Here is a 26,151-nt window from a genome sequence, read left to right as displayed (position 1 = left end):
GGACACTATGAACATTGCCAGATGGCATTTTGCAGCCCTCAGTACATGTAGTAGGATCTCCCTGATGATCCCGGTGAACAACCACATAGAGGTTACTTCATTCTACAACAGTTGAGGTTATGCTTTTTAATATATACTTACTTAATGTTTTTATCCCTTTTAATAGGGTTTTTAGATGTATGTATGTATGTATGTATGTACTGAGTGTGTATATTTAAAACGTGTATTAAGCTTATTTTATAATTTTTAGCTTTTAAAATTATTGTTTGTATTCCACTCTTCCTATCCTGGTTTATGTCTGTAATAAAGATTTGCTTTGTTTTGTCAGTGGAGACAATTGTACAGGTATTAGGATCTCAAATTGCTAAAGGCCTTGGAGGTCATAACCAAAGTCTGTCACAGAAGCTAAATGGCACTAAGGAGCATGGTCAGATGTCCCATATAGCAATCTGTCAGCTATATTTAGATCAATGGTGGCAACCAGACAAGTGCAATAGAACATATCAGAGCAATTTAAACATGAGGTTCCTAGACCATGAACATCTATAAATAGTTGAAAGTGGTGGACCTCTGGGCTTTTCCAACTCCATACCTGAGAGCATTTCTGGCAGCTCAAAGAGAAAGCTGAGCAGCAGAATTAGATATCAAGATGTAGTCTATCTTACTAAATAGCGCCCAGGAAAAAAAACCTCATGGCTTCCTGAAGACTGACTTTCATAATATCCCTATGGATCAAAGAAAGGCTCAATTTCAGAGCCTGGCTTGATGCTGCATAGCAATGAGGTTAGCACAGCTAAGTCCATGCCATCCAGCACAGCCACCTATTTTTTTAATAATACAAGCCAAGTTGGCTCTTTCTTCCAGGAATAAAAGAAGTTTTAGTGTGAATGGTGATGTAACACTCATTATCACAAGGGAGAAAATCAGCAACTGGTATAAGTATGGTACAAGTGCTTTAGAGACTGACAATGTGCTGCTACATAAGCACTGCGGAATACTTAAAAACACATTCCATATATACGTGGAATCAAACACTTACCAATCTTCCCAGCTCCAACGGAACTCAAAATTACTAAGATGGTGTGAAAACCAATTAATAAACCTTGATGGGAGAAAAAAAATTCTGTAAATTTCTTATATATCTTATATCAAAATCTTTTCATTTTGCAGTGCTATTATTGGCATTATATTAAAATATGTAAAATAATTGGTGGACAAGTCTGAGTAGATTCTTAAAAACCAAAGGATAGACAATTTCCAAACATTTTCAGTAATATAATCATTTGAAGAATTATCTCAGAGGCATCTGCATGATTTGCTAATGCCTTGATAGTGCTGCAGTTCCAGCATATTCTAAAGCAGGATCCCCAACCCTTAGTCTGTGGACCAGTATTGGGCCTTGGGATGTCAGAAACTGGGCCGCACAAACAAGTGAAGCCGCATCAGGCAGCACAGGAAACCATGCCCCCTCTGATCCATGGAAAAATATCTCTCCACAGAACCGGTCCTTGGTGCCCAAAAACAGGGCCGCTGTTCTAAAGTACTTTTTTTGAATCATTTTCAAACAATTAGCATTACATCCAATAATAATTGAGTACTTATCTTCTAGATTTTAATATGACTGTCCTATTTTTATTAGCAATCTAACTTTGCAGTGAGGTCTAACTAATTGATTATGAATGCCATATACTGTAAGTCAGAACTGAAGAAGATTCTTGGATGAGAAGTGAAACGTCTTCAATGAAAAAGAAAGTCCAGTTGCCTTTTGAAAAAGATCTTTGGGCCATATAAGAAAGTTTCAGAAGAACGTAATAAAAGAAATCAATTATTGCAATACTAATTCAATGAGTGGAGTGACCTAAAATATGAAAGCCTGTAAAAGCAGGGGCATTTTATAGCTATCAGATTTTGTTGTGCTAAAGAAACCCAAGTCACTAAATCCTCAGAAAATTTAGATGAGAATGTCTTTACTCACCGATCTATGCAGATAGTATTCATTGTATCTAAGCGCATGTACAGCATTTCCGTAGCTTGTGCAAGCTGTCATTTTTGAATTAAGGTTTAAATTGTTTATGTTATAATGTTTAATTGCAGTATGATTGAAAACAGACCATTCCTTTTGTTATCAAATGGTATCAACTGTTACGAGAGACTTTTTGGGGGAAAGGATACAACTTGAGGTAAAGATCCGGGCTGAAGTTTACAGAGTTCAATAAAAAGCGTTGTGTACATGATTTCAGTGTGAGGCGGAACAGGAAGCTGAAACAACTCAGCAAAAATTACCTGGGGAAAATATGAACGCAATATGATGAAGCACACTTGCAACAATAAAAGTGCACAGAATATTTCATTGTCAATGTTAAAATGTCCCATTCCAATTCCACAGGGGGCTTTCTAGGTGAACCAGAAAAGGTTTGAACTCAAAATAGGTCATTTCAAGCTCCATTCTGAGATGAGGAACTACTATCCTGCCCTATGGAACGAATTGTCCCCGGATATACGAAGGATCCCCAACCTCCATGCCGTCCATCATGCACTGAAGACCCTGTTATTCCAGCAAGCCGGTCTGATGGGACAATAATTTTAATCGGGTTTTAAATATGGGCTTTTAACATGGTTTTATAAGGGTTGTAGAATGGGAATTTTAAATTCGGCCAAAAATTGAATTATTTTATTAAAAGTAGTTTTTATTGAATATAAATATTAAAAAAGACATACGTAACATATACACAACAAACATTTATACAACATATACACAAAAAGAGTGTAATTTCTTTTTAAGCATTTTTTCAGAGTGACATTCTACAATTCTACTTTTTTTATTATATATATATATTTAAATCGGTAATATTTCCCCTATATTTTTTGTATATTTCTGATTTTTAACCAATTATACCAATTATTCCATATTTTATAATAGTCTGATTTTTCTCTTTCTTGTAATTCTTTGGTTAACCTATCCATTTCAGCGCATTCTAAAATTTTCCCTATTACTTCTGTTTCACTTGGTATTTTTTCTTGCTTCCAATTTTTTGCGTAAGTTATTCTTGCAGCAGTTAATATATGAATTGTGAGATATTTGATATCCTTAGGATATGATTTGTTAAAGATTCCAAATAGAAATGTTTCTGGTTCTTTTTCAATCTGTGTTTTTGTTATTTGTTCCAACCATTTTTTGATGTTAGACCAAAATTTCTTTGCTGCCAGGCACGTCCACCATAAATGATAGAAAGTCCCTTGTGCCTTTTTGCACTTCCAACAAATCGGGCTATTTTTAGGTTGTATTTTTGCCAATCTGGTTGGAGACATATGCCACCGATAAAACATTTTCAGTTGACTTTCCTTGTACGCCGTTGCTTTTGTTAAATTTAGGTTTACCTGCCAGAACTTTTCCCATTTTTCCAAAGATATTGGGTGTTTGATGTTTTGAGCCCACTTAATCATCGTTTCTTTGATTGTCTCTTCTTCCAATTTATAGCGTAGAAGAAATTTATAAATTCTACTAATTAATTTATTTTCTGAATCTAATATAATTTTATCTATTTCTTGTTTTTGATTATAAATTTCGTATGTTTTTATATGTTCTCTGTATTTGGATTGTATTTGAGTATAAGTCCACCAGTCTATTTCTCTGTGTAAATCTGTCTCCAATTGTTGTTTTGTCTTTAATTTGCCTTGATAGTCAATTATATCTTTATATCTAATTATTTTTGTCTTATCTGTTAAATTTGGGTGCCTAATTGATTCTGCCGGTGCTAGCCAATTTGGTATCTTCATATAATGTTGTTTTTTAATTTTAAGCCAAATTTGTAATAATGAGTTTCTTATTGTGTGTCTTTTAAAATATGAATATGTTTTGTATTTCTCATCCCACATAAAGGAGTGCCAGCTAGTTTGGAGTTCGTGTCCCTCAATTGTTAAAATTCTAGAATCCTTTAATTCTATCCAATCTTTGACCCACGATAGTACTGCTGCTTGGTAATATACCTCCCAGTCAGGGAGTGCAGCTCCTCCTGTATCTTTTGTATCCTGAAGCAGCTTAAATTTTATTTGTGGCCTTTTCCCTTGCCATATAAATTTAGATGTTATTTTATTCAGCTTTCCAAAAAAATGGTTTATCTATTTTAATTGGGGTGACCTGAAACAAATATAAAAATTTAGGTAATATAGTCATTTTGATGGCCAAAATTCTTCCTAGGAATGAAATGTGTAAATTTTCCCATTTTTCTAAGTCTTTCTTTCTTTGTTCTAGTAATTTATCATAATTGTTTTCTTTAATTGCTGATGTTCTTGTAGATAACCAGATTCCTAGATATTTTATTTTTTGTTGTTGTTTGGATCTGTATATTATCTGTCAATTCTTTTGTTTGGATTTCCGTAAGGTTTTTTACAATTAGCTTCGATTTACTTTTATTGATTTTTAGTCCGGCCACTTCTCCAAATTCTTCTATTTTTTGGAACAAATTAGGTATAGATTCCATAGGATTTTCTGTCAAAAACACTAGGTCATCAGCAAAGGCTTGAGCTTTGTATTCTTCTCTATTGATCCTTAAACCTTCAATTCCTTGATCTTCTCTAATTTTTTTCAACAGGATTTCCAATGATAGAATATATAGTAAGGGGGAAAGTGGACAGCCTTGTCTGACTCCTTTTGTTATATTAAATTTGTCTGTTATGTCATCATTCATAATTATCCTTGCTGATTGTTTGGTATAGATTTCTGCTATAATTTTCCCAAATTTTTCCCCAATTTGCATATTTAGTAGTTGTTCAATCATAAATTTCCAATTTTGATTATCGAACGCCTTTTGGGCATCAAGAAAAACCAACGCTGCCTGCTTCTCCGGGTGTGATTCATAATATTCTAGACCATTAAGTACTATTCTCATGTTGTTCTTTATTTGGCGTCCCGGCAGAAATCCATTTTGGTCTGGGTGTATATATGTATTTAATACTGATTTAATCCTTTCAGCCAAGATTGCTGCAAATATTTTGTAATCGGCATTCAATAATGAAATAGGTCTATAGTTTTGTATTAACTGGAGATGTGTATCTTCTTTTGGAATGATTGTTATTATGGCTTCTGTCCATGAATTTGGTATTTTGGCTTTCTCCATAGCTTCATTATATAATCGCAACATATTCTCTCCCAATACTTCTTGCATTGTTTTGTATATTTCTACTGGTAGCACGTCGGGTCCCGGTGTTTTATTGTTTTTTTGCTTTTTCAGTACTTCATCTAATTCTAATTTGGTTATTGGCCTGTTGAGAGTTATTCTTTGTTCTTCTGTGATTTTTGGCATTCCTGATTTCCCTATGTACTGTTTTATCTTGTCTTCCTCTATTTTCCCCTGATTATATAAATTCGCATAAAATTTCTTAATAATTTCTTTTTTGGCCTCTTTACTATGCTGAATTTCTCCTTTATCGTCTTTCAATTGGTATATCATTCTTTTTTTCTGTTCTTTTTTCAGTTTATAGGCTAGCCATCTGCCCGTTTTATTTGCGTGTTTGAAATAATTTTGTTTCGCCATTTTTATTTTTTGGGCTAGTTCTATTTGATTTATCAAATTCAATTTATGCTTAATCATTTCCCATTCTTCTCTTATTGTTTTGTTCTGGGGCTTTTCCTGGAGTTTTTGTTCTATTTGTTTTAGGTCTTTCTCTAAATTATCTAATTGCTTTTTCTTCTCTTTATTCTTTTTCCTCGTATATGCTATTACTAGGCCCCTTATATATGCTTTTAAAGTATCCCATGTGTTTTGTAAAGAGGTTTCCTCTATTTTATTTATCTGAAAAAATATTTTTACTTCCTTTTCTAACATTGAATTAAATTCTTTTTCTTTACATAATCTTTGGTTCATTGTCCATCTCTTACGTCTTCTTTCCCCTTTCCAGTTTATGAATAGTGGATTGTGGTCTGCCCATTGGTTTGTGCCTATCTCAATTTTTTCTACTTCTATTTTGATATTTGGGGTCATCCATGCCATGTCCAGTCTTGACCAGGAGTTATGCGGATGGGAGTAAAAGGTGTATTGGGCCTCTTCTTCATGTGTTTCCCTCCATAGTCTGCCAAGTTTAGTTCTTCAGCCATAGTAAAGAATTCTTTTGGAAGTATTTCTTTTTTCTTTTGTTTTTTCCCCCCCGTTTTGTAGTCCTTCTTTGCATTTACTATTGCATTATAATCCCCTATTACACAAATATCGTCATATTCTAATTCTGCTAGTTTTATATGTAGATCTTTAAAAAAAACCTGTAGTTTTTGGTTAGGTGCATAAATCACTACAATTAACATTTTCCTCTTTCCTATTTCTAGTTCAACCATCACCACTCTACCTTGCTCATCGGTATAAACTAGTTTAGATTGTATTTTTTCTTTTACGTAAATCACTACTCCTTTTTTCTTTTTTTGGGCCAGAGATGAATATAGTTTTCCTAATTTGGGGTTTTCTAGGATTTTTTGATAATCTTTTTGAATGTGTACCTCTTGCAGACATATCACATCTGCTTCTAATTTTCGTAATTTTGTGAAAATTTGATTCCTTTTCTTTGGGGCATTTAAGCCATTAATGTTTACCGAAAAGAGTTTGATCTGTTCATCCATTGCCTATCGTATCTGTCTTTTTGTGTTTCTTGTTTCCATCCGTGCCTTAGCTTTTGCACCTTCTCTCTGTTCTCTCTCTTTTTCTTGCCTCTGTCTTGTTTCTTTTTCTTGATTTGTTTCTATTGGTTCTTCTTCTTGACTTTTACTATCTGTTTCCTCCTTGCTTTCCTGTTCTTGAATTATTTTAATATGGTTTTTAAATTTGCCTTGTATATTGTTTTATTATGGCTGTTCACTGCCCTGAGTCCTTCGGGAGAAGGGCGGCATAAAAATATAATAAAATCGAAATCAAATCAAATCAATTAGCAGAGAGGAAGATCATTGGCACTCAGTAAGAAAAAGTGACCTGATAAATATAGCATTTACCTCAACAATGTGGTAATTCAGAGGGATCTTGTTGTTTCCTGGATAGCTTGTTAATTGGGCAGCACTACAGAAAAAGATAGGTGTATAATTTAGAATAAAAAAGGCAAGCAGGGAGCAAAAACATAATTTTTTGTGCTATGTGCCGGGATCCATTGCTTCAAAGAACCTCTTTTCGTGCAGGAAGTCTTAGAAATAGTTGCCAAAGGTTCTGTCACCATGCAATGTCAGTCCCTCTTTGGATAGACTGATATCGGAACAGATATGACAGCTCCAGATGCCATTAATAACCAGGGAAGGAGCTCCTTCAAAATTGCTATTCACAGTTAACAAACATAATGTAAATCTGCATTTTAAAGCACACAAAGTTTTAAAGAACGCTTCTCAATGTAGGGAAAACAGGTCAATATCACTTTTCTAGACTGTTCTCCTCCAAAAATATTCAATTTTTATATGTAATGACTGATCCAGTTCAATTGAACCCATTTAATTTCCATCTCTCTCCCTCCCTCTCTCCCTCCCTTCCTGACAACAGTGCAACACAGCCAGTTATGAATGCAGACTTCCTACAAACAACCCTGCTTGGACAAAACTGTAACTGATTTGTGCGAAAATACTTTTAGCGTATTGCAAAATATTTTGAATTATAACACTTTTGGCACTGTATCCAATCTGATTGAAAATGTGGACAATGATTTACACAAGGAGGGCATCCAATGGGGAGGCTAAATTAAATATACATGGAAGCAAAGAGCCCTACCATGTCTTTCTCTCTTTCCAAAATGATCTGATGATGCAGTGGAGGTTTTCTTCAATCACAAATCTTTCAACAGAGTGGCTCCCAGGCATAACTGGTCCCTGACAAAAGAAACAACAGAGGTTAATTTATTGACACAGCCCAAAAATCCATCTTCATCCCAAAAGGCATGATGTGTGATGACATATTGGCATTATAACATTTTCCCAACGGTTTTAATAAAGTAGTTTGTGGTGATGTAACCTTTCTAATGTACTTTTCAGCATACAGAAAGTTCAGTTACCCTATTCTGGTTTTAAAGGAAGGACAGGAAGGGAAGGAGAGGACAGGATGTATAGATGGTATTTATGCCCAGATAAATTGACTAAAATGTATAAATGATACCCAAATAGTTGCTGGAAATGTAACACTCAAATAGGAACCTTTTATCACCTGTGGTGGACTTGTAAAAAGTTAAGACAATACTGAAGAGAAACAGTAATATAATTCAAAAACATTTGAAAATTAGTATACAATTTAGATCAGAAACTTTTTTGTTGGGATATATGGGTAAAAAGTGGAAAAACCAGATGGTGTTATATTGTTTTATATCAGGGCTCTCCAAACTTGTGGACTTCAACTTCAGCATGGCTGGCTGAGGAATTCTGGGAGCTGAAGTCCACAAGTCTTAATGTTGCCAAGTTTGGAGACCTGTTTTCTTTATACTTTTTCACACTTCTATCCCTATTCTCCTTTTATTCTTTATTGTTTCTTTTGTTTGTTTTATGTTGTTTGATTGTATATGTTGTTTTTAATGTGCATGCTTTTTAAAATGCAATAAAATTATTTGGTAAGAGAAGCCAGTGAGCTGGAAACTACTTTTGTAAGCACAAGGATACCTAGTATTTTCATTTAGAAGCAGCCTTTTCTGCTCTAATAAAATGGGCAGAACCTCAAAAACCAGTGATATGTGGAGTAAAGGGAGCAATTAGAAAGACAAAGCAAACCCTTAACCACATCAACGCTGCTAAAGAATGTGAAGCAAATTCACAACTATTTTCAGGCTCAGTAACAAGCCAAACCGAAAGGTCAGAAGGCAAAGGCACATATTATGTGGATCCCACCAAAAGACGAAAACATTTCACTTCCCAACAGACAATGCACTACAAGGATGTTGCCCCACAACACTGACTTACTTCAGGATCATCAGTGTAGTCAAACATCCGGAAGGTGACTCTTGGCATCGGGTAAACGGAATCAGCTGTGTGGGGTGGGGCTATAAAAGGAGGCAGGTTGTGCTGCAGCGCTTCACAAAGCACGCTGTCGAAAGCCAGGTAGGGCCTCGGGATGTGCCTCTCTTGCCAGTGGTCCTTCTTCATTTTCTGAATCTGAGCCCAAAGGCAATCTAAGTACTGGAAGGCAACAGACATCCGTCAGACATTTTCATATTCGGAATTCAAGGACGTTCCCAACCTCAGACTGATTTCCGTGCTATAGGAAATCACCCTACCCAATTTTCTTAGGAACCATTTCAGGGTGGGAAATTCGGAATAAAGAAAAAGCAGGGAAACCCATTGGGAAGACTAGTGTCAACCTCATGCATTACGCATTTGCTCTAATGTTTCTTCAGATGGACATGAGTACAGGAATTCAAAGCCCCTAATCATACTCACCTCTTCTTGGGGATGTGGTTTATCAGCAGACCAAACTTGTAGCATGGGCACATGAGTTTTCTGACGCCGTCTGCCAGAAAAGAACACAATCGTTTTAAGGATTACTGATAATTGGTTGCACTTCAACTCAGACAGACTCTGAAAAAACCAGATAGTACGACTCAATTGAGAGTAGGCATTGGGAAAAGCATTTGGCTGTAAAAGTGTGTATAGATACTCTTTGACCTATGCAGTAATGCAGCCTACCCATCATGGTCCTAAATTGTGACAGTTGTAATTTGAATTAGCTATGCGACTGATCCGATATTATGACCTCTTTTGTGGTGGACATTAAAAGTAGATGCTAGTTTTCAGCAAAACTGTGGTCATATGAATATGGGACACTGCAAATGGCCATAAATGCGAACTAGTTGCCGGATGCCCAACATGCAGTCATATGACCATGGGAGTGGGGATCATAACTCTGGAACTGGGTTGTGGGTTCCTCCAGAGAGGCCCGTCGTAATAATGAAAAGTAGCTAAATGTTCAGTCATATATCAAAGGCAATCTGTATGCATTTTCAATGACCTGATTCCTAACTAATGTAGGTTTTTGGGAGAGTTGGTTTAGCTACCATGTAGAAAGATGCTTGTAAAATCAGAGCCCAAGACATACAAAAATTCTTATGTCAGCCCTGTGATCACTTCACATCCCTTTTTAAGCGGCAACACCTGCTTACTGCTTTCCAGGAATTCGCACACCTTGATTTTAGTTCTGGCTTCAGGTACAATGGAAAACAATTATGTTTTCTGCAGAGAGCATGTTTTTCACAAATTTGGGGACTTTATCATTATTCTTCTTGAGCATCTTTCTCTATACTAAGAATGCAGAATCATTTTTAATGTGCTTTTCAGGGTGGATAAAAATCAATGATTTTTTTTTAAATCATTTTTTTAATTTAAATCGGATTTTTTTTATTTTTATTAAATTTATTTTAATAAAATGCTTTTGGAGTAAAAATCTATCTAAAGACAGTTTTCTATTTAAGATACATTCATAATTTAGCTTATTCAGCATGAAATGGAGCTTAATTATGTAGCATGAGGCTGTATATTCGGCAATATTAAGACTGTTGAGTCAACAGCAAGTCAGAGGAGGAGCTGCTGTGGGACAGATATGACAGTTGCTCTTTAAAAATTATGATTTAAATCAAGTTGATTTAAATCAAGGCTTTTTACTAGTGATTTAAATCATGATTTAAATCGACTTGATTTAAATCAAATCCACCCTGGTGCTTTTGTTTGAAAAAGAAACAAAACTAACTTGGTTTCCACCGAAAAGCCTGAAGTTATTTATTACCTCTAGATTTAACAGTCAAGAAATAGCATTCCCTGCAAATTTATGAAGTCTACAAGTTCTGTGTTCATGCTCTATTAAGGCATAATGATGCAAAGTTACATTTTCTCTCATTTTCTTACTTCAGATAGGTTTCAACAGTGGACAAGATCTGCTCCATTTCAGTATCCTTCTTCTCATAGAGCTCCTTCCCCACCCAAGGTAAGGATGACAGAAACGCATACACGTACCAGTCACATCGCACCTGTTAGTAAAAATACGGGCAAAACACAATCAGAAAATATTTCTGGTTCTTGTCATTAAAGGAAAATCAAGTCAAGACTTTTTATTGATAGTATTATATTACATTAAGATAGAAATATTTGAACTATGTGAAGATGAAAAATGATATGGGGGTTGGGGGGGGTTTAAAGTTCAAGGTTTTTTTTTATATAAAGGGGATAATGATGGGGTACACTCTATGGAAGTCCGGGGGGGAGGGGAGGGTTAGGGGGGGTTAGGGAGGACGGGTTGGGGAGCTTGGGGTGGGTTAGGGGGGTGAAAACGGGGTGAAAATGTAATTGTAAAACTTTTACAATAAAATAAAAAAAAAAAAAGACTTACAGGAAGCACGATTTATGATTCCACAACTCTAACTCTATGTTATGATGATTCAGGTACAAAGCTTGAAGGGCCCAGGTTCATATGTTTACAAGTCTCTGCACATGAATGGTTGATTTTGATAATTCTAAAACATCCCGCACAAAGGTGCACGGGAGAATACACACTGAATCTACACAAAGTAATGAAAAAAATATAGGGGGGAAAAAACCCCAAATTTTTCTTATGTCATGCTGATGCTTTAATATTTACATAAGCATTTTCAAGGAGCTATTTCACATGTTGCTTCTCATTGAATTTAAGATGTACACTTACTCTCTGGAGTAAATGAAATCAAGCCGGTCCAGGCAAACATCTATCAGGCATCAACCCAATAGATATGATTAAAAGGTTTTCTACAAATCTAGATTTTAGAAATGTTTGAAAAGCTACATTGGAAATCTTTTGAACTGCAGACTTCAAATTGAGATAGGATATAATGTTAAGGATCCCGTGCCCGTCTAAATCATGGGCACGTACCATTTTTATTTTGTTGTACTTAAGTTGCCCCTGAAGGTCACAGAAGACGGTGACAATGGCACCAGAGGGCACATGGTCAAATGTTACAGTTTACAATTTAGGCTTTTGTTGCAATACAAGTTGAGGAGAGGCTTACCACATGTACAACTACTTTTTAAAAAATGTCTCAGTCATCCAGGTCATGGTTGCCCCAAAGGTGCTTTTTTTTCCCCTTCCCCCCAAAACAACTCATTTCTGACTGAAGAAGCTTCTTGGATGAAAAGCAAAATGTCTTCAAGGAAAAATAAAACCGGGGGGAAAAAAGCAGTTTTGGGACACATTGTAAAAAAGTAAAACAATCACAGTAACAAATTTCAGCAAATAATGTCTCTGTCTATGAAGCAAATGTATTGTTGTTTACCTGAGGTACATCTTCCTCCTGTGTCACATTAACGAAATTTTCAAACATGGCTACCATTGAGGGTGCAGCTATTACATGACAATTCACAAGATCAGAAAGAAAGCGCACCTGCAGAAAGAGAGCATTCAGCCATTTCAACATCATGTGCTTCCCCAAAGCATGGATCAGCAAGAGATCTCATAAGGCCAGGCAAGATCCCTGCAGAAGCCTAGGCTGTATCTGCTTCAGCATCTTTTACTGGGGTAACGGGAATCCCAGGACCAATATCCAACTGAATAGACACTTAAACCTGGTTTATTATCAAAATACCAGAAATTTAGATCAGGTGATCGCAAAAACTGGCAAGGTTCACATTACAGAGCTGCTATGACAAAGTCAGAAGAAATAAGCCAGTGAAAAGGTTTGGATGGGTGTACAGTATTATATGATCACACAGAATTACATTTTTTATCTTTATAGCTTATAAAGTGAGCTCTTATAATTTGAGCTCTTCAAATTCACTGAAAACCAATTTAAACATAGGTATAGGTTCTAATTGTTTAACGGTGGTTTTAAGTTACGATGGCCTTGGAAAAATCAATATTTCTCTTATCCTCACGCTGACAACTGTCATACCATTCACATGGTCACATAAAATTGCAATTGGAGCATTTGACAACCAGCTCACATTTTTGACCAGCTGCAACATCTTGCAGTCATGTGATCGTGAGTTGTAACCTTACCAGCCAGTTTCCGTCAAGCAATATTAATTGGGAAATCTGGATTCAATTAACCATTGGATTCAATAATTTGCTTAATGAGCATGTGATTTAGCTATGGTAAAAATGACCATAAAGTCAGATTCAGCCATGTGATGATTCTTTTAATGTCTTAATCAATCATCACAGCAAATGATTCACTTGAGAATGTGACAAGTGAAATTCAAGTCTCAACTGTGGATATGTCAAAGATAACCTGCAAAGTCTCTAAGGCAGGGTTGTCAAACAGGTGGCCCATGGGCCGGGTGTGTCACGCACAGGCCACGCCCACCTCAGCTCTGCAAAGGCAAAAAATGTCATGATACATCACGTGACACAATCAAGTTTGACACCCGTGCTCTAAGGTATGAAAACAACTTACTAAATAGACAGCTTCATTGTACAGATTGGCTTTCAAACATTCTTTCAGTTGACGTATCATCGCTTCTACAAACTCTCCACCAAAATTGTAGTTTCTGGCATTCAGCAAGCCAACGAGAGTTGTGTAAATAGTCATCTTCTGTGGTAATAGACGTGCACTGATGTTTTTTTCATAAAAGAGAGAGAAAGTAGCATCAAATAATAACTCTGATCAAAGCTGTGATCTCATTACTCCTATTTATAGTTAATTCAAGCTATTTGGGATGCATACCTTTTGAGAAGAAGCAGCATACCACATTAAAAATAAAGATACTGCTAGAGCCAATTCAGTTTTCATCCAATGTTAATACTGCAATTCCAACTGGGAAATCAAACTCAATTGTATGTAATTATGCATAGTCCTCCATTGTGTTGATGTTGTCCCCCAATCCCAAATTTAATTTAGTTTCAGACTGAGAAGGCAATATGTTCCTTGCAAAGAGGTCATTAGTTGAAAGGAGAAGATGTAATGAGCAACAAATCAGACAAAAATGAAATCCTTTCTTTAAACTCTCATGAAAATTCCAGAGTAAACTTGCAAATCGCGTCACAACGTATTGCTGTAGAAAACAATTAAGAGAATTATATTGCTGTTACTGAGCCTGAACGATCAGCAATAGGAAACTGTTCTGACACTTCTGCTCCTCTCTGCTCTCCTTCCTAATTATCCCATATTGCTTCCAAGTTTCAAAAATTCTTTAAACAGGATAAAATATGCAGGCATACAATATATACAATAAATGTTTCGGAAAGGTGACCCTTTTCAAAAATAGTTATTTAAAAACCTTTGCTGTAAGTAGTATATTATCACCTAGATCCATAAATGTTTTGCATACATACACTGTGCAAAGGAGTTTCAGTATTTTGCTTTTGTAGTTTGGTATATCTGCCTCCAAAACTCCAGCCAAGCCTTCTATTCTACTTTCCAAAGAGAAAAGACTCTGAAAGGGAATAAAATATTTAAAAAATCATTATTATTACATCAAGATTTCCTTTCCCTCCATGGACTTCAGGGAGTAGGGTAGTGATTCTGCCATGTCACCAGAAGGTTTTGGAATTCTCCTTCTCCCACATTTTTTTTTAAATTTGATTTATATGCCGCCCTTCTCCGGAGACTCAGGGCGGCTTACAATGCGCTAAGCAATAAAGAGATGAAGGTTTTCTTAGCAAAAGGAATGCATCAAGTTCTTGGGAGGCTTCTTTTTTTAAAAAAAATGAAGTAGAATCTCATTAAAACATAATATTGGAAAGGCTCTGAACTTATGAAGTGGGTCTGCATGACCCCTGGGGATCAGCCCATCACTTTACATTTGTGAAGCTATTGCCTCAGTTGGAGAAGCTTCTTTCAAGGAGAGAGTTAAAGAAAAGGAAGCATATCCCTTCAACTTGATATATCCCTTAGCGAATATGCCATTTGACCAGTGAATAAATACAAATTTGCTAATATAGGCAAATGTGTGCATTTCTTTCCTAGTTCCAATGCTGATAGTTAAGAGGTGCTCTGAGGTTGGGCAGACCCAAAAAGTTAGGTGCCCTTTGCTCTTATGGAAAATGGCTTCATCTTTAATATTTCTGAAGGCTGCCCCATAGAGGTGCTGGCTCTGAATGATGAGAAATAAAGATTCCTTTTAGTAGGTATATAATAAGCTGATCAGCAAACTTTGATGAACTCAAGTTACCCTTATTCATGGTTAATAATGATACAAGTGTAACTTGTTAAATTCTGTACATTAAAATTAAATTCCTTTATCAAGGGAATGTAAAGATATTAATACAATTAGCACAGATTTTAACAACAGTGATGATAAATAATAGGTGCAGTGCCATGGAATTGAATATCTAATATTCAAACAACTGTAACCTTATACATTATTTTTACATATTTCAAAAACAGCAGCAAATCCTCTGTGTAGCAAAAATGTGGAAATGAAATTTCATAACTGTAATTTCATTTACACACTTTTAATTTGGTCTTGTAGTTTAATGTTATTCATTTAAGGAATGAGTTCATTGTGTTTCAGGAAAATGATCTCACAGCAGTTTCAATAAATACTTCAATAAATTAAAAACTTTAATTGCACTAAATAAAATAGCATATTGGGATTTATTTGCCTTGCTAATATTACCTTATATTTCATTTTTTGTCTAGTGAAAATGCACAGTATTTAGACACTATTTTCATTTTCTTACTCTCACTAGTACATTCTGGGACAATGCTCGTCATATTCTGTTTCTTTTCCTTTTTATGGGCTATTTTAAGTCACTATTTTTTCCTCTACTGAAGCAAAACTGTATAATTATTGAGATTTTACATGGATAACGTGCATTATTAACAGAAATTCAGATACAGTGAGCATTGACAGGACTGCAGTCCAACAAGGGCACAGAGTAATAGATATCTATATGGTTGAGAGTTTCTAATATAAAAATACTGAAAAACTCTAATCAGTCCACCAGGAACAGCTGATCAACTTAGCAGGCACATACAGTGATACCTTGGTACTCAACTGCTTTGAAACTCATCAAATTTGGTACTCAACACATTTTGATATGAAAAATTTGTCCCAGTACTCTTCATTTGTTTGGTACTCAATGACAAACAAGAACTTGTCGATGTCGGCTGCCTTGTGACTCACTACATTATTCCTTATGGGAAAAATTTGTTTGGTACTCATTGTTTTTGGTACTCATCAAACCTCCCGGAACCAATTAATGCTGAGTATTGAGTTATCATTGTAATATTTTCTTACTATTAATTAGAAAACTGAACTATCAAGTAGAGTGGAATTGACTGCTGAAACAGAACATCATCCATCCATCCAAAACTTCAATATTTGCATTATTCTCAAAGAAACCACAAAAATATGTGCTAGTCTTTCATACCTTTTCTCCCACTTTGCATATTAGAGATTCCAATCGTTCTGCAATAGATACTTTCCTTTTCTTGTATGGTTGTTCTATTTCAGTGAGACAAAACAGAAACACTGTTTCAGGAGCAAAAATGAAGTGCCAATAAGGTGTGAGATGCTGTCTCAATTATAGTACAGTAGTAAGATTCAAACAGGCTGCACTTATACATGTTTCCAAAATTTATTCCAGTACAATGACATATTATATGATGGTACATTGCAATGATCCCATTGTTTACCTAGAAAAAAAGATTTTTTTTTTATTCAAAGTTCAGTTCCACAGTTTTGCCCTTTTAAATTATTTTTATTTGGAATCTGACTAGAATAATTTGTTAATTAATAATAACAGAAATCTGTTTTTTCCTCCTCTTCCATCTTTTTATCTTTTTTTACAACACTAGCTGAAAACAAAAACCACTTGTTCCTTTATTTTTTTTTAACTGACCTATATGGTGCACAGAATCCTTTCAACTGAAGAAGTAGTACAAGTATTATTATTATTATTATTATTATTATTATTATTATTATTATTATTATTATAAATGCAATGGCAGAAGGTAAAAGGGTGCCCACCATGATGTCCCCTTCTAATTCTATGTATTCTGTATTTTTGAAGGGAGAATCAAATCCCAGACTGGGAAAATAAAAAAGTCACATTTTACAAAAGGAATAATACACAGGAAAGGATTCCCAAAAGCCCAAAAGGACTCCCAAGTAATTTTTTTTTAAATGTAAAGCCAAAATAAAAAGCTACACGTTTTGTGCCAGCCATATAAACTAACACACTCCAAAGAAAAAGGGGATTTCAGTGAGGGGGAGAATTAAGCAAGCAAATACAAACTAAGGAACCATTCACATCTACTCATCATTTGGTTTAATGCCAGGTAGGAGAAAAGGAGCTCAAACCCAATCAAGCTAAGATGAAAATGGAAGAATATCTAAACCTATATAACACATTTTAAAGTTCTCTATTTACAAGAAAGCATCAGGGAATATTGCAAACCTTCACATGATTTTTCAAGGTCCAGTAGCTAAGTAGGGCATGTACAATTTTAATCAATCTAGTCACTTGGAAATGAAAACATTAGCTGCCAAGATCCCTTAGTCTTCCACGCTATATCGGTGTAACGTCTGAGGAAGCCCATGTAGATCACAAGAATGCTATCCATATTTCATCTAGTCTAACAGTGCCAATTGTTTTTTCTTCCATCCAATCGTGTAGGATTCTCAGAGATTGCCTAGACTAATCCCTGCAGTTTTCTTGGTAAGATTTTTTTTTTCAGAATGATTTGCCATTGTTTCCTTCTTAGGGCAGAGAGAAAGTGACTGTCCCAAGCTCACCCAGCTGATTTTATACCTAAGGCAGGACTACAGATAGTCCTCGAATTATGAATGTAATGGAGCCTGCCAATTACATTCGTAACCCAAGGATTCGTAGGAGTGAATCGCATAACTTGACTGCAATCACTCCCTTTCGCCCACACATTTGCTAATTGAATGCGCTAGTTAAGTGCATATGAGGTATCTCAGGATGGAGAAGGCCATAGGGGCCTAGGGACAGAACAGGCCACCCACTTCAGACCACCCAAGGCCTCCCCCAACCCACGGAGATATCTCATGCTCCCTCCCCTGGGGTCCCCACAATTGCTCCCCCTACCATCCTGCCGCGCCAGGTGACTTACTTTGTGAAGATCTGTCTTCTCTCCAGTCTCTCTCCCGCGGTTTGTTTGTCTGCTTGCAGTCTCGGCACGAAGAGCGCTTGCAAGCCGACAAGATTTTGGGACAGCGAAATCGCCTTGCTTCAAGCCTCCCATTGGCTTGTAAATGCTCTTCACGACAAGACTGGAACAGTGTGAAAGGCGTTTGCAAGGTGATGGGAGGCTTGAAGCAAGGCGATTTCGCTGCCCCAAAGTCTTGTCGGCTTGCAAGTGCTCTTCAGCCAGATCTGATACAGGCCTCAGTTCGCAGAGAACAGAGGCCTAAATTACTGTAGTGCAAGATCATGTGAGATCAGTAGCATGATATTTAGGCCTCTGTTGTCTGCAAATGCCCAGAAGCAAGCAAAGGAACTGACGGCTCGCTAGATCGTTGCAAGGTAAGTGAGTCTCCACAGGCCCAATGGCTGTGGAGACCTGGCTGGGGGGAATAGGCAGGGGAAATGTCGCAGCGCCTCTGCTGTCATTTGTAAGTGTGAACGATGGCTGTGGTGCTATAATATTTGTAACTTCAGGACTGGGTCATAAGTACTTGGGAGGCTCTAGATCATAACTTCGAATGGTCGCTAAGTGAACTGGTGTAACTCGGGGATTACCTGTACTGTGCAATTCATAGTCTTCCAGTTTCTAACCTGATGCCTTAACCACTATATGAAATTGGCTCTAATATTAATAGTTTAATATGTTGTTATAAAATGTTATTTTATGATTTAAAAAGAATAAAAGAAACACAACAGCTTTCTTACAGCCATATATAATTTTGAATAAATAAGAAATTACTGATTATAAATGCCCTACATTTGCAGAAATCTTGAGCAGCACAGCCCAGAAAATGATTTTGTCTTTACTAAGGCTAATAAAGCATTTTGGGATATCTTTCCAGAAGGAAATTCTACAGTAGGTTGGGTACTGGGAAAGCTCACTTATATTCAACTCTGCCTCCAAGCAAATGAAATTTGTCAAAGAATGATTTAGCATTAACATTGTATTGGTTGTCACTATTCCTCCAAAAATCGTAAAATTTGCATTTGTTAAACTGATTGTTAAAATCATTTCTCTGCTGTTATAAAAGGGAAATAACACTTTTATGCAGAGATTTATAAACTCCTTATATTTCTGTCTCTTGGTTAAACAGAATAAATAGAGGAAAAAGCTTGTTGGCACAAGGGCTGTAGTTTAAATTTCTCAGAAAGCAACAAATATATTTTCCTTCATTTTGGCAACATCTCCATTGGTTGAAAAAGTTGCAATAATTTACTGTCTGGCTCTACGATCAGTAATATGCCCACGTTATATACTATGAATATCTAGCTACATGATATATATTAGGCATTTCCTCTCTACAAAAGGAGGTACCTTACGTTTGGCCAAATAAAGTTGAACTTAGTATTAATTTGTCCATGAGATGACCTAAAGGTATCTATATAAAAGTCTGCTCTGATTATAGAATCTGCTGCCTTTATATGGTTGATTAAGTGGGAGAAGACGTGACCAAACTTGTGATTTTGCCAACCATTTTTGCAATTATTTGCAAGTACACAACGGCCTCCCTGGATCTCCACCATAAAATGGAATGGGAAATCAAACTCTTTTGCTCAGCTCATTTGTTTTGAAAAATCAGCTATGCCACCCACCAGAGCTACCCAGAGAGAACTGAACAAAACAAAAAAGTCCTGCAATTCATTTCCATATCAGGTTGTATGTGCGTGTGTGGGAGAAGGGAATGCTAACAACTGAACACAGGTAACACAAAGCACTAACACACAGTTGCAAAAAGGGCAAACAAGAAATTCTGGCTGTACTCACTTGGGAATAAATGTTAAGTTTATTAACATTTATAAAATGTGCTCAGAAATGGAAGTATCTGTTCTGCTCTTCATAATTAATGCCAGAAAATCAAGTGTATGAGAAATCATGGCCCAAGTGCCGGGAAGAACCCACTGTATGAAATATGGCCTCTGAATGCCATATGCTAAAGGCATATCTTTTGATTCTCAAACCTAGAAAGAGTGTGATACTAACATACTTATTTGTACAATTGTGTACATCCACCAAAGGGGAATATCAATTGGGAGAGAAATTTATATATAGTTGATCAGAAAATTGTGCAATAAATTTTTTATTTCTCTTAAGCAATTTTTCTCTCCAGTTCTATTTTTCCCAGACTATCACATTACTAATCCCAGGCTCAAAAGTTGTGTAATAATAGCAACCAATCTAAACATCTGGCTGACTGTGCGACCAACCATAACTGCCATACAGCATCCCAGATTTAACAACTGTTGATAAGACAAAAAAAAGTCTGGGTAGTGGACGTTGCAATACCTGGAGAAACTGAGAAAACATATAAAAAATTAAGACCTGCAAATAGAAGTAGAGTGAGTGTGGCAAAAGAAAACAAAGCTGGTACCAACAATAGGAACCTTGGATGCAATTTTAAAATATCTGAAGCACCACCTGAAAACCATCAATATTGACAAAATCACCATCAATCAACTACAAAAAGCAGTTTTACATGAAATAGTTTATATCCTGCAATGATACCTTTAATATTATTAAATAAACAGGTCCTTGGGAAGACTCGGTAAGAGGATAAAAATGGCAAAACCAGTCTAAGCATCTCTCTGACTATGTGACTAACCATAATTGTTTTTGTTCCTAATCTCATATGGAAACCTGCAATGGACATCTATTTGCACATATAAACATTCCAGAAAACTGAAACTGGGATGTTGTAAGATAGAAGTTTCAGATTGCAGAAGTAAAGAAGGCCTCTAAGCCATTCAGAGAAAAGTCTTCCATATCCACTCAGGATGCTGCCACCTAGTTTTATTCTGGCATTCATCTTTGTTTCTGATGTTACAGAATTAGTCTGGATACAAATATTGTCAAAGGCCTAATCTGACTATTTTTTAAACTGTATAAAAATAGAACCCTGGGTGAAAATAATCTTCAGTACAGATAGTCTTCAATTTACAACAGTTCTTTTAGTGACTGTTCGAAGTTACAACAGTACTGCAAAAAGTGACTTATGACCATTTTTCACACTTACAACCTTTGCAGCATCCCCCACGGTCACGCGATCAAAATCCAGATGCTTGGCAACTGGCTCATATTTGTGACGGATGCAGTGTCCCAACGTCACGCAATCCCCCTTTTGCGACCTTCTGCCAGGCACAGTCAAGGGGGAAAGCCAGATTCACTTAACAGCCACGTTACTAATTTAACAACTACAGCGATTCGCTTAACAAATGTGGCAAGAAAAGTTGTAATATGGGGTGGGGGGGGGGAAACTCACTTAACACGTGTCTCATTTAGCAACAGAAATTTCAGACGCAATTCTGGTCGTTAAGTCGAGGACTATCTGGTAATGTAACCCACATAAGGAGCCTAAACAGAACACAAGTTTTTTGGCCATGGCGAAATCTTGCAGGCACTGAAAACTCCCGACTGAAGAGCGCTGGCATCTCTACTTCAGAGCTCAGACACAGCGAGCAGAGCGTGTTCCCACCCCCCACCCACCCACCCACCCACCCTCCGACTTTGCCGATCCAAGCACAGATGATCAACTGGCCCGGCTGCTTTCTGACTCTTTCAAAGGGCCTGGACGGGGGCGATGGGGATGCCACCATGATTTACCGCGCTTCCTCCCCAGAAGCGCCTCTGGAGAGCGCCCAGGTGTCCCGGAGCAGCAACGGCGCGGGCTCAATGAAAAGAATCGGCCGCGCAGAGATTTCGCCCTCCGCTTCCCTTCCCTCCCGCTCACCGTCATTCTCGTCCCTGTGCCGCCTGCGCGACATGGCTCGACTCTCCCTCCGGCTCGGCGGACGACCTTAGGGCGCTCTGAGTGGAGACGGGACGGAAAGGATGAGAGCAGCAACCGACACTCGGGAGCGTTCGCCGGAAGTCGCCGTCGCCGCGCAAACGCCCCCACGAGAAAGACAGCGAGGGAGCGAGCGAACCACTGAGCGCGGAGCTCCGCTGCTCTCCGCTCTTGGTTGCTTCCGGCCCGCCGGCAGGTTCTTCCGGTGGCGTCTAGCGGGGGAACCAGCGAGGAGTTCTAGACTGGGACGAAATATGAAGGAAGTTGTTCCGGGGCAGGTCAAGGCTAAGGGACGGTCTACCATTTGGGAGACTTCCTGAGAAACGCAAACAAACAAATGTCTATGGAGATTCTCGGTCACCCGGGTCACGGTTGTCCCAAAGGTGCTTTTTCAAGAGGCAACTGGACTTTTGTTTTTCCTTGAAGACGTTCTCATCCAAGATGAGAAGTGAAACGTCTTCAAGGAAAAACAAAAACGAGGAAGTCCAGTTGCCTCTTGAAAAAGCACCTTTGGGGCAAACAAACAAAACACACACACCCCTCGTCCTCTTTCTCTCCCGTAGTATGCAATGCATCTTTGTTGTGCTTCTTTAGGGGGGAAAAAGAAAACTTCCCTGATAATGTAGGCTTCTGATGTTTTAGTGGTTAAAAGAGAGGATGTGGGGATGGCTATACAAAGTGAAATAAATTAAGAGTCAATCTCCAATATATCGCTCTGATGTTCCTTATTATGGGGCAATAATTAAATTCTGTAAGGTTGTTTCGTTAATTTTGCCATAGAGAACCTCGTGATCTTTTATGACTCGATATATATTCCTACAGTGAAAATCTGGTTTTGAGAAAGGGCAGAATATAAGTCTTAAATATCTTCTTTGTAGTTAAAAATACAGAGACAGTTGTGGGCATGATTGAGATACTGAATTACAGGTTGCATTACTTCATATTTTTTTCCAAAAACCATTAAAAAGAAAAAAAAACCCAAAACAGACAAAACATTAAAAATGTGCATTAGAAAGGACAAACAACAAAATCATATATATTTTAGCTTTCTGAATAAAATAAAAATAATTTTTTGATCTTACGTGTTTTGAATATTGTAGGAAGTTAGCACCCACCCCTCTCCTAGAAGAATGAAATATTCTAGGAAATCTAAAAAGACAGAATATACCTCCATGGATGAGAAATGGAGAAACTTGTTTTTAGACAGAAGCAGACTCACCCTTAATAGCCCCCACACTCTCAATAGCCCACAGCAGATGTCAGCACTTAAGAGATAAAGAGATAGCTAGGTCTATTCATAAGCAAATGTCCTCACCCAAGATTCAACAAAGATAGGATTAGCCTTCTACCCATCTAGCAACATGGCACCTGGGGAGATTACATCACCCAACAAAGGCTCAACCAAGCCTGAGACTCAAAAGACAACCTACAAAGTTACCCCTGCATGGACCCATGGGAGTTCTGACAAGCTCAAAGTCAGAATACAAGCTCAAATTCAAAGCCCAACAGAGGGTATAAATATCTCTCTCTCTCACCCATGTGCCTTTTTGCCCAGGACCTCAAAACCATGTGATCCTGTCCACCATTAAACCATCTTTTCAAGCAGTCTCCATGTTTCCAGTGTCTTTCTCCCCACTTGGAGCTCAACCCAGACGGACATTTCTTCCAACAATACGTTTTATCTCTTAACTATGTGTCAGTGGAGTGGAATGTCCGTGCTTTATACCATGCAATCTATGCTTTAAGTTTGTTGGATAAACACATGCTATTGTAGCTTATTTGGGAAATGGTGGTTTAGCATTAATAGGTCAAAATGAAGAACATTATGGTTGTAATCCTGAGCATGCTTGTTTGAAGAGTCATTTGATACAAATGCTGGGATTACATGCCAACCCAAAGAATGCTGCCACCTTAACATATTCCTCCTCCATTTGTATGCTACAGTTTCTTTCGCCTGCTATTTGAGTTTTCTGAGAACGGAACTTATACATTAAACTTGTTGTGGTTACAAGCTCTATGCAATTTCCCCCCTTTCTCTGTTCAATCTTGTCCAATTCTCTGAGACCGCCATGCAAGTTCCAGCAGTTTCCTTGGCAAGGTTATTTAGAAGTGCTTTGCCATTGCCTTCTTCCTAGGGCTGAGAAATTAAAGCTTTCTGAACATTTTATTTGTCTCTTAACCACTGAGTTCTTTTTGTTTTTCTGCCTCCCCCTATATATTTAGGGAACTTACAGGATTCATAGCCCTAATTGTTTCTGCTACCTTTCCCATCTCCTTATTACAGCCACAGTATCTCTCTTTTAGGAGTTCAAAGGTAATTTTTTGTGTTACAGTATAGGTAGTTTTGCAGATCATCCAAAATTGTGATTATTTCTTGAAGAGTAGACATTATTTTCTTTCCTTGAGGCTCAAATAAATTGAACACTGCCACCCCCCCTCCAATTAACTTATTCCTTGTTTAGTCAGTTGCTCGATGTGAGGTTTGAACATTCTTTTTGACAAAGTAGCTTGGCTGATATCCTGATATAATACCATTTTATTTCCTACCCAATTTGTTTCTTTCAGCAAATGTGCCTTTTGAATAATGTTGTCTTTCATGGGAGCATGATAAATGTTTTTCTTGTGTCTCTGAGTGTATCTTTGTCACTTAGATGAGACGGGCTGTATAGAAATGTGAATGAATACACAAATATAACTTACCTTAGGTATTTTATTCTAGAGGTCTTCATTGATTATTTAATCCTCATTGCTGGAGGAGCGCTAAGGCTCACATATGAATACAAATACAAATGCACTATGAAGGATATTAAAAGAAGCATAGTCCTGAATATTTCGAATCTTATCTACATCTACTGAGATGTATTTTAATATTTGTATTGTGTGTTTTTAATTCTGGCTGTTCACCGCCCCGAGTCCTTCGGGAGAGGGAGCGGTATAAAAATTTAATAAATAAATAAATAAATAAATAAATAAATAAATAAATAAATAAATAAATATATTGTAGCTCTGTGGGAGACTTATTACTAGCCAGAAAGATTGTGTCTTATATTTTCTCTGTGCATATTAATATGCTATCCCAATAACATTTGGCTTCCTAATGTCACACAAACACCTTAGACCACAGCAAGCTAAATTAAACAAGAGTGGAAGGTAATGACTCCTAAACATTCAGCTCAACTTCTTGGACTACACGGACATGTTCATGGAGTTTTCCTGAAGAATATACTCAGATAATTATGGATTTCTTTGTCCTGAGAGAACAGTTAGTGTTGTTAAATATATATACATACCATCAGTATGTTGGTGATATTCAGCTATACAGTATATCTCTGACCTGGGCCAACCAGATGATGCTATGGAAATGCTTCCCCAGTGCCTGAAAGCTGTCTGAAGCTGAATAGGACGATGTGGCTTTTGTTCAATCTGACAAGACTGAGTGCTGTGGATTTTAAAGTACCTGTATCTGGTGATCTGAGATCTTTAATTATGGCCAGGGTGACACTTCCCTAGTCACAGCTGGTGTGGAATCTGGAATTCTCTGGATTTATTGGGGCCTGATCAAAGAACAGGTGCTCAAAGGCAGGTGGGCCTTTGTACATCATGTGCTCCAGTTGCACCCTTTCCTAGATAGGGGGTACTGCTCAGTCACTCACGCCTTAGTCATCTCCCAATTGAACCATTTCAATGAACTCTACATGGGACTTCCTTGAAGAAAAGTTAGAAGCTACATTTAGTCCAAAAGGTAGAAGCAGCATGGCAGTAGCGGGCACACTTTGTACATCCGTGTAAAACCCATCGTTGCATGGATAGCATTGGCTCCCAGTAGGCTTCTGGCTAAGGGGATGCAGGTTTGAACATCTTTCCAGAAATTGGGGGCAGCCAAGAAAAAGTCCCTTCCTAGTCTCCATAAGATGAGAAAATGTAAAAAGACGGGACCTGAAGCAAGCCCTCCCTATGGGGGCATGTGGGAGGTATAGCTGCACTTGGTAGAAAATCATCCCGTGAGGGATCCCAGCCCTGTGGAGACCTAAAGGGTGACAACTGGCACCTTGAATTGTGTTCTGACCTAGGCTTCCCCAAAAAGCACAAAGCAGAATCCTGGTCCTGACAAAACCCCTTTTATTAAACAAACAGTGAATTCCTCTCATTCACTTTCAGCAAAGTCTTTCAAGGGAGAATTTATCGTCACAGACCTTATCTGGCTTGGAGAGCTGCCAGGCCGATATCTTCAAAACTTGGCAAAGAGTCTCAGAGAGTCACAAAGTAAGTGAACTAATTGTCTCCTGCAAACTCCACTCCCCTTTCACTCCTTTTTT

General features: G+C 37.4%; 1 protein-coding gene across 1 annotated transcript in view; it reads right to left on the bottom strand.

Annotated features, from left to right (window-relative positions):
- The window catches only part of NCBP1 (nuclear cap binding protein subunit 1), a 31,802-nt gene extending 9,711 nt beyond the window's left edge, over positions 1-22,091 (bottom strand). Inside the window, exons 1-13 of the mRNA XM_034410803.3 lie at positions 21,779-22,091; positions 16,272-16,345; positions 14,229-14,329; positions 13,351-13,507; positions 12,232-12,339; positions 10,835-10,956; positions 9,377-9,446; positions 8,900-9,115; positions 7,728-7,825; positions 6,971-7,034; positions 2,173-2,283; positions 1,976-2,040; positions 1,040-1,102 (exon numbers count right to left, since the gene is read on the bottom strand). Coding sequence (XP_034266694.2) covers positions 1,040-1,102; positions 1,976-2,040; positions 2,173-2,283; positions 6,971-7,034; positions 7,728-7,825; positions 8,900-9,115; positions 9,377-9,446; positions 10,835-10,956; positions 12,232-12,339; positions 13,351-13,507; positions 14,229-14,329; positions 16,272-16,345; positions 21,779-21,812 — 1,283 coding nt within the window. The 5' untranslated portion in view covers positions 21,813-22,091. The remainder of the gene's footprint in view (positions 1-1,039; positions 1,103-1,975; positions 2,041-2,172; positions 2,284-6,970; positions 7,035-7,727; positions 7,826-8,899; positions 9,116-9,376; positions 9,447-10,834; positions 10,957-12,231; positions 12,340-13,350; positions 13,508-14,228; positions 14,330-16,271; positions 16,346-21,778) is intronic.
- Positions 22,092-26,151: the final 4,060 nt, after the last annotated feature.

This window comes from Pantherophis guttatus, chromosome 2 (genome assembly GCF_059756535.1).
Source record: "Pantherophis guttatus breed Tessera chromosome 2, ASM5975653v1, whole genome shotgun sequence".
In the NCBI taxonomy this organism is placed as follows: domain Eukaryota; kingdom Metazoa; phylum Chordata; class Lepidosauria; order Squamata; family Colubridae; genus Pantherophis; species Pantherophis guttatus.
This window is presented reverse-complemented; position numbering and strand designations above follow the sequence as displayed.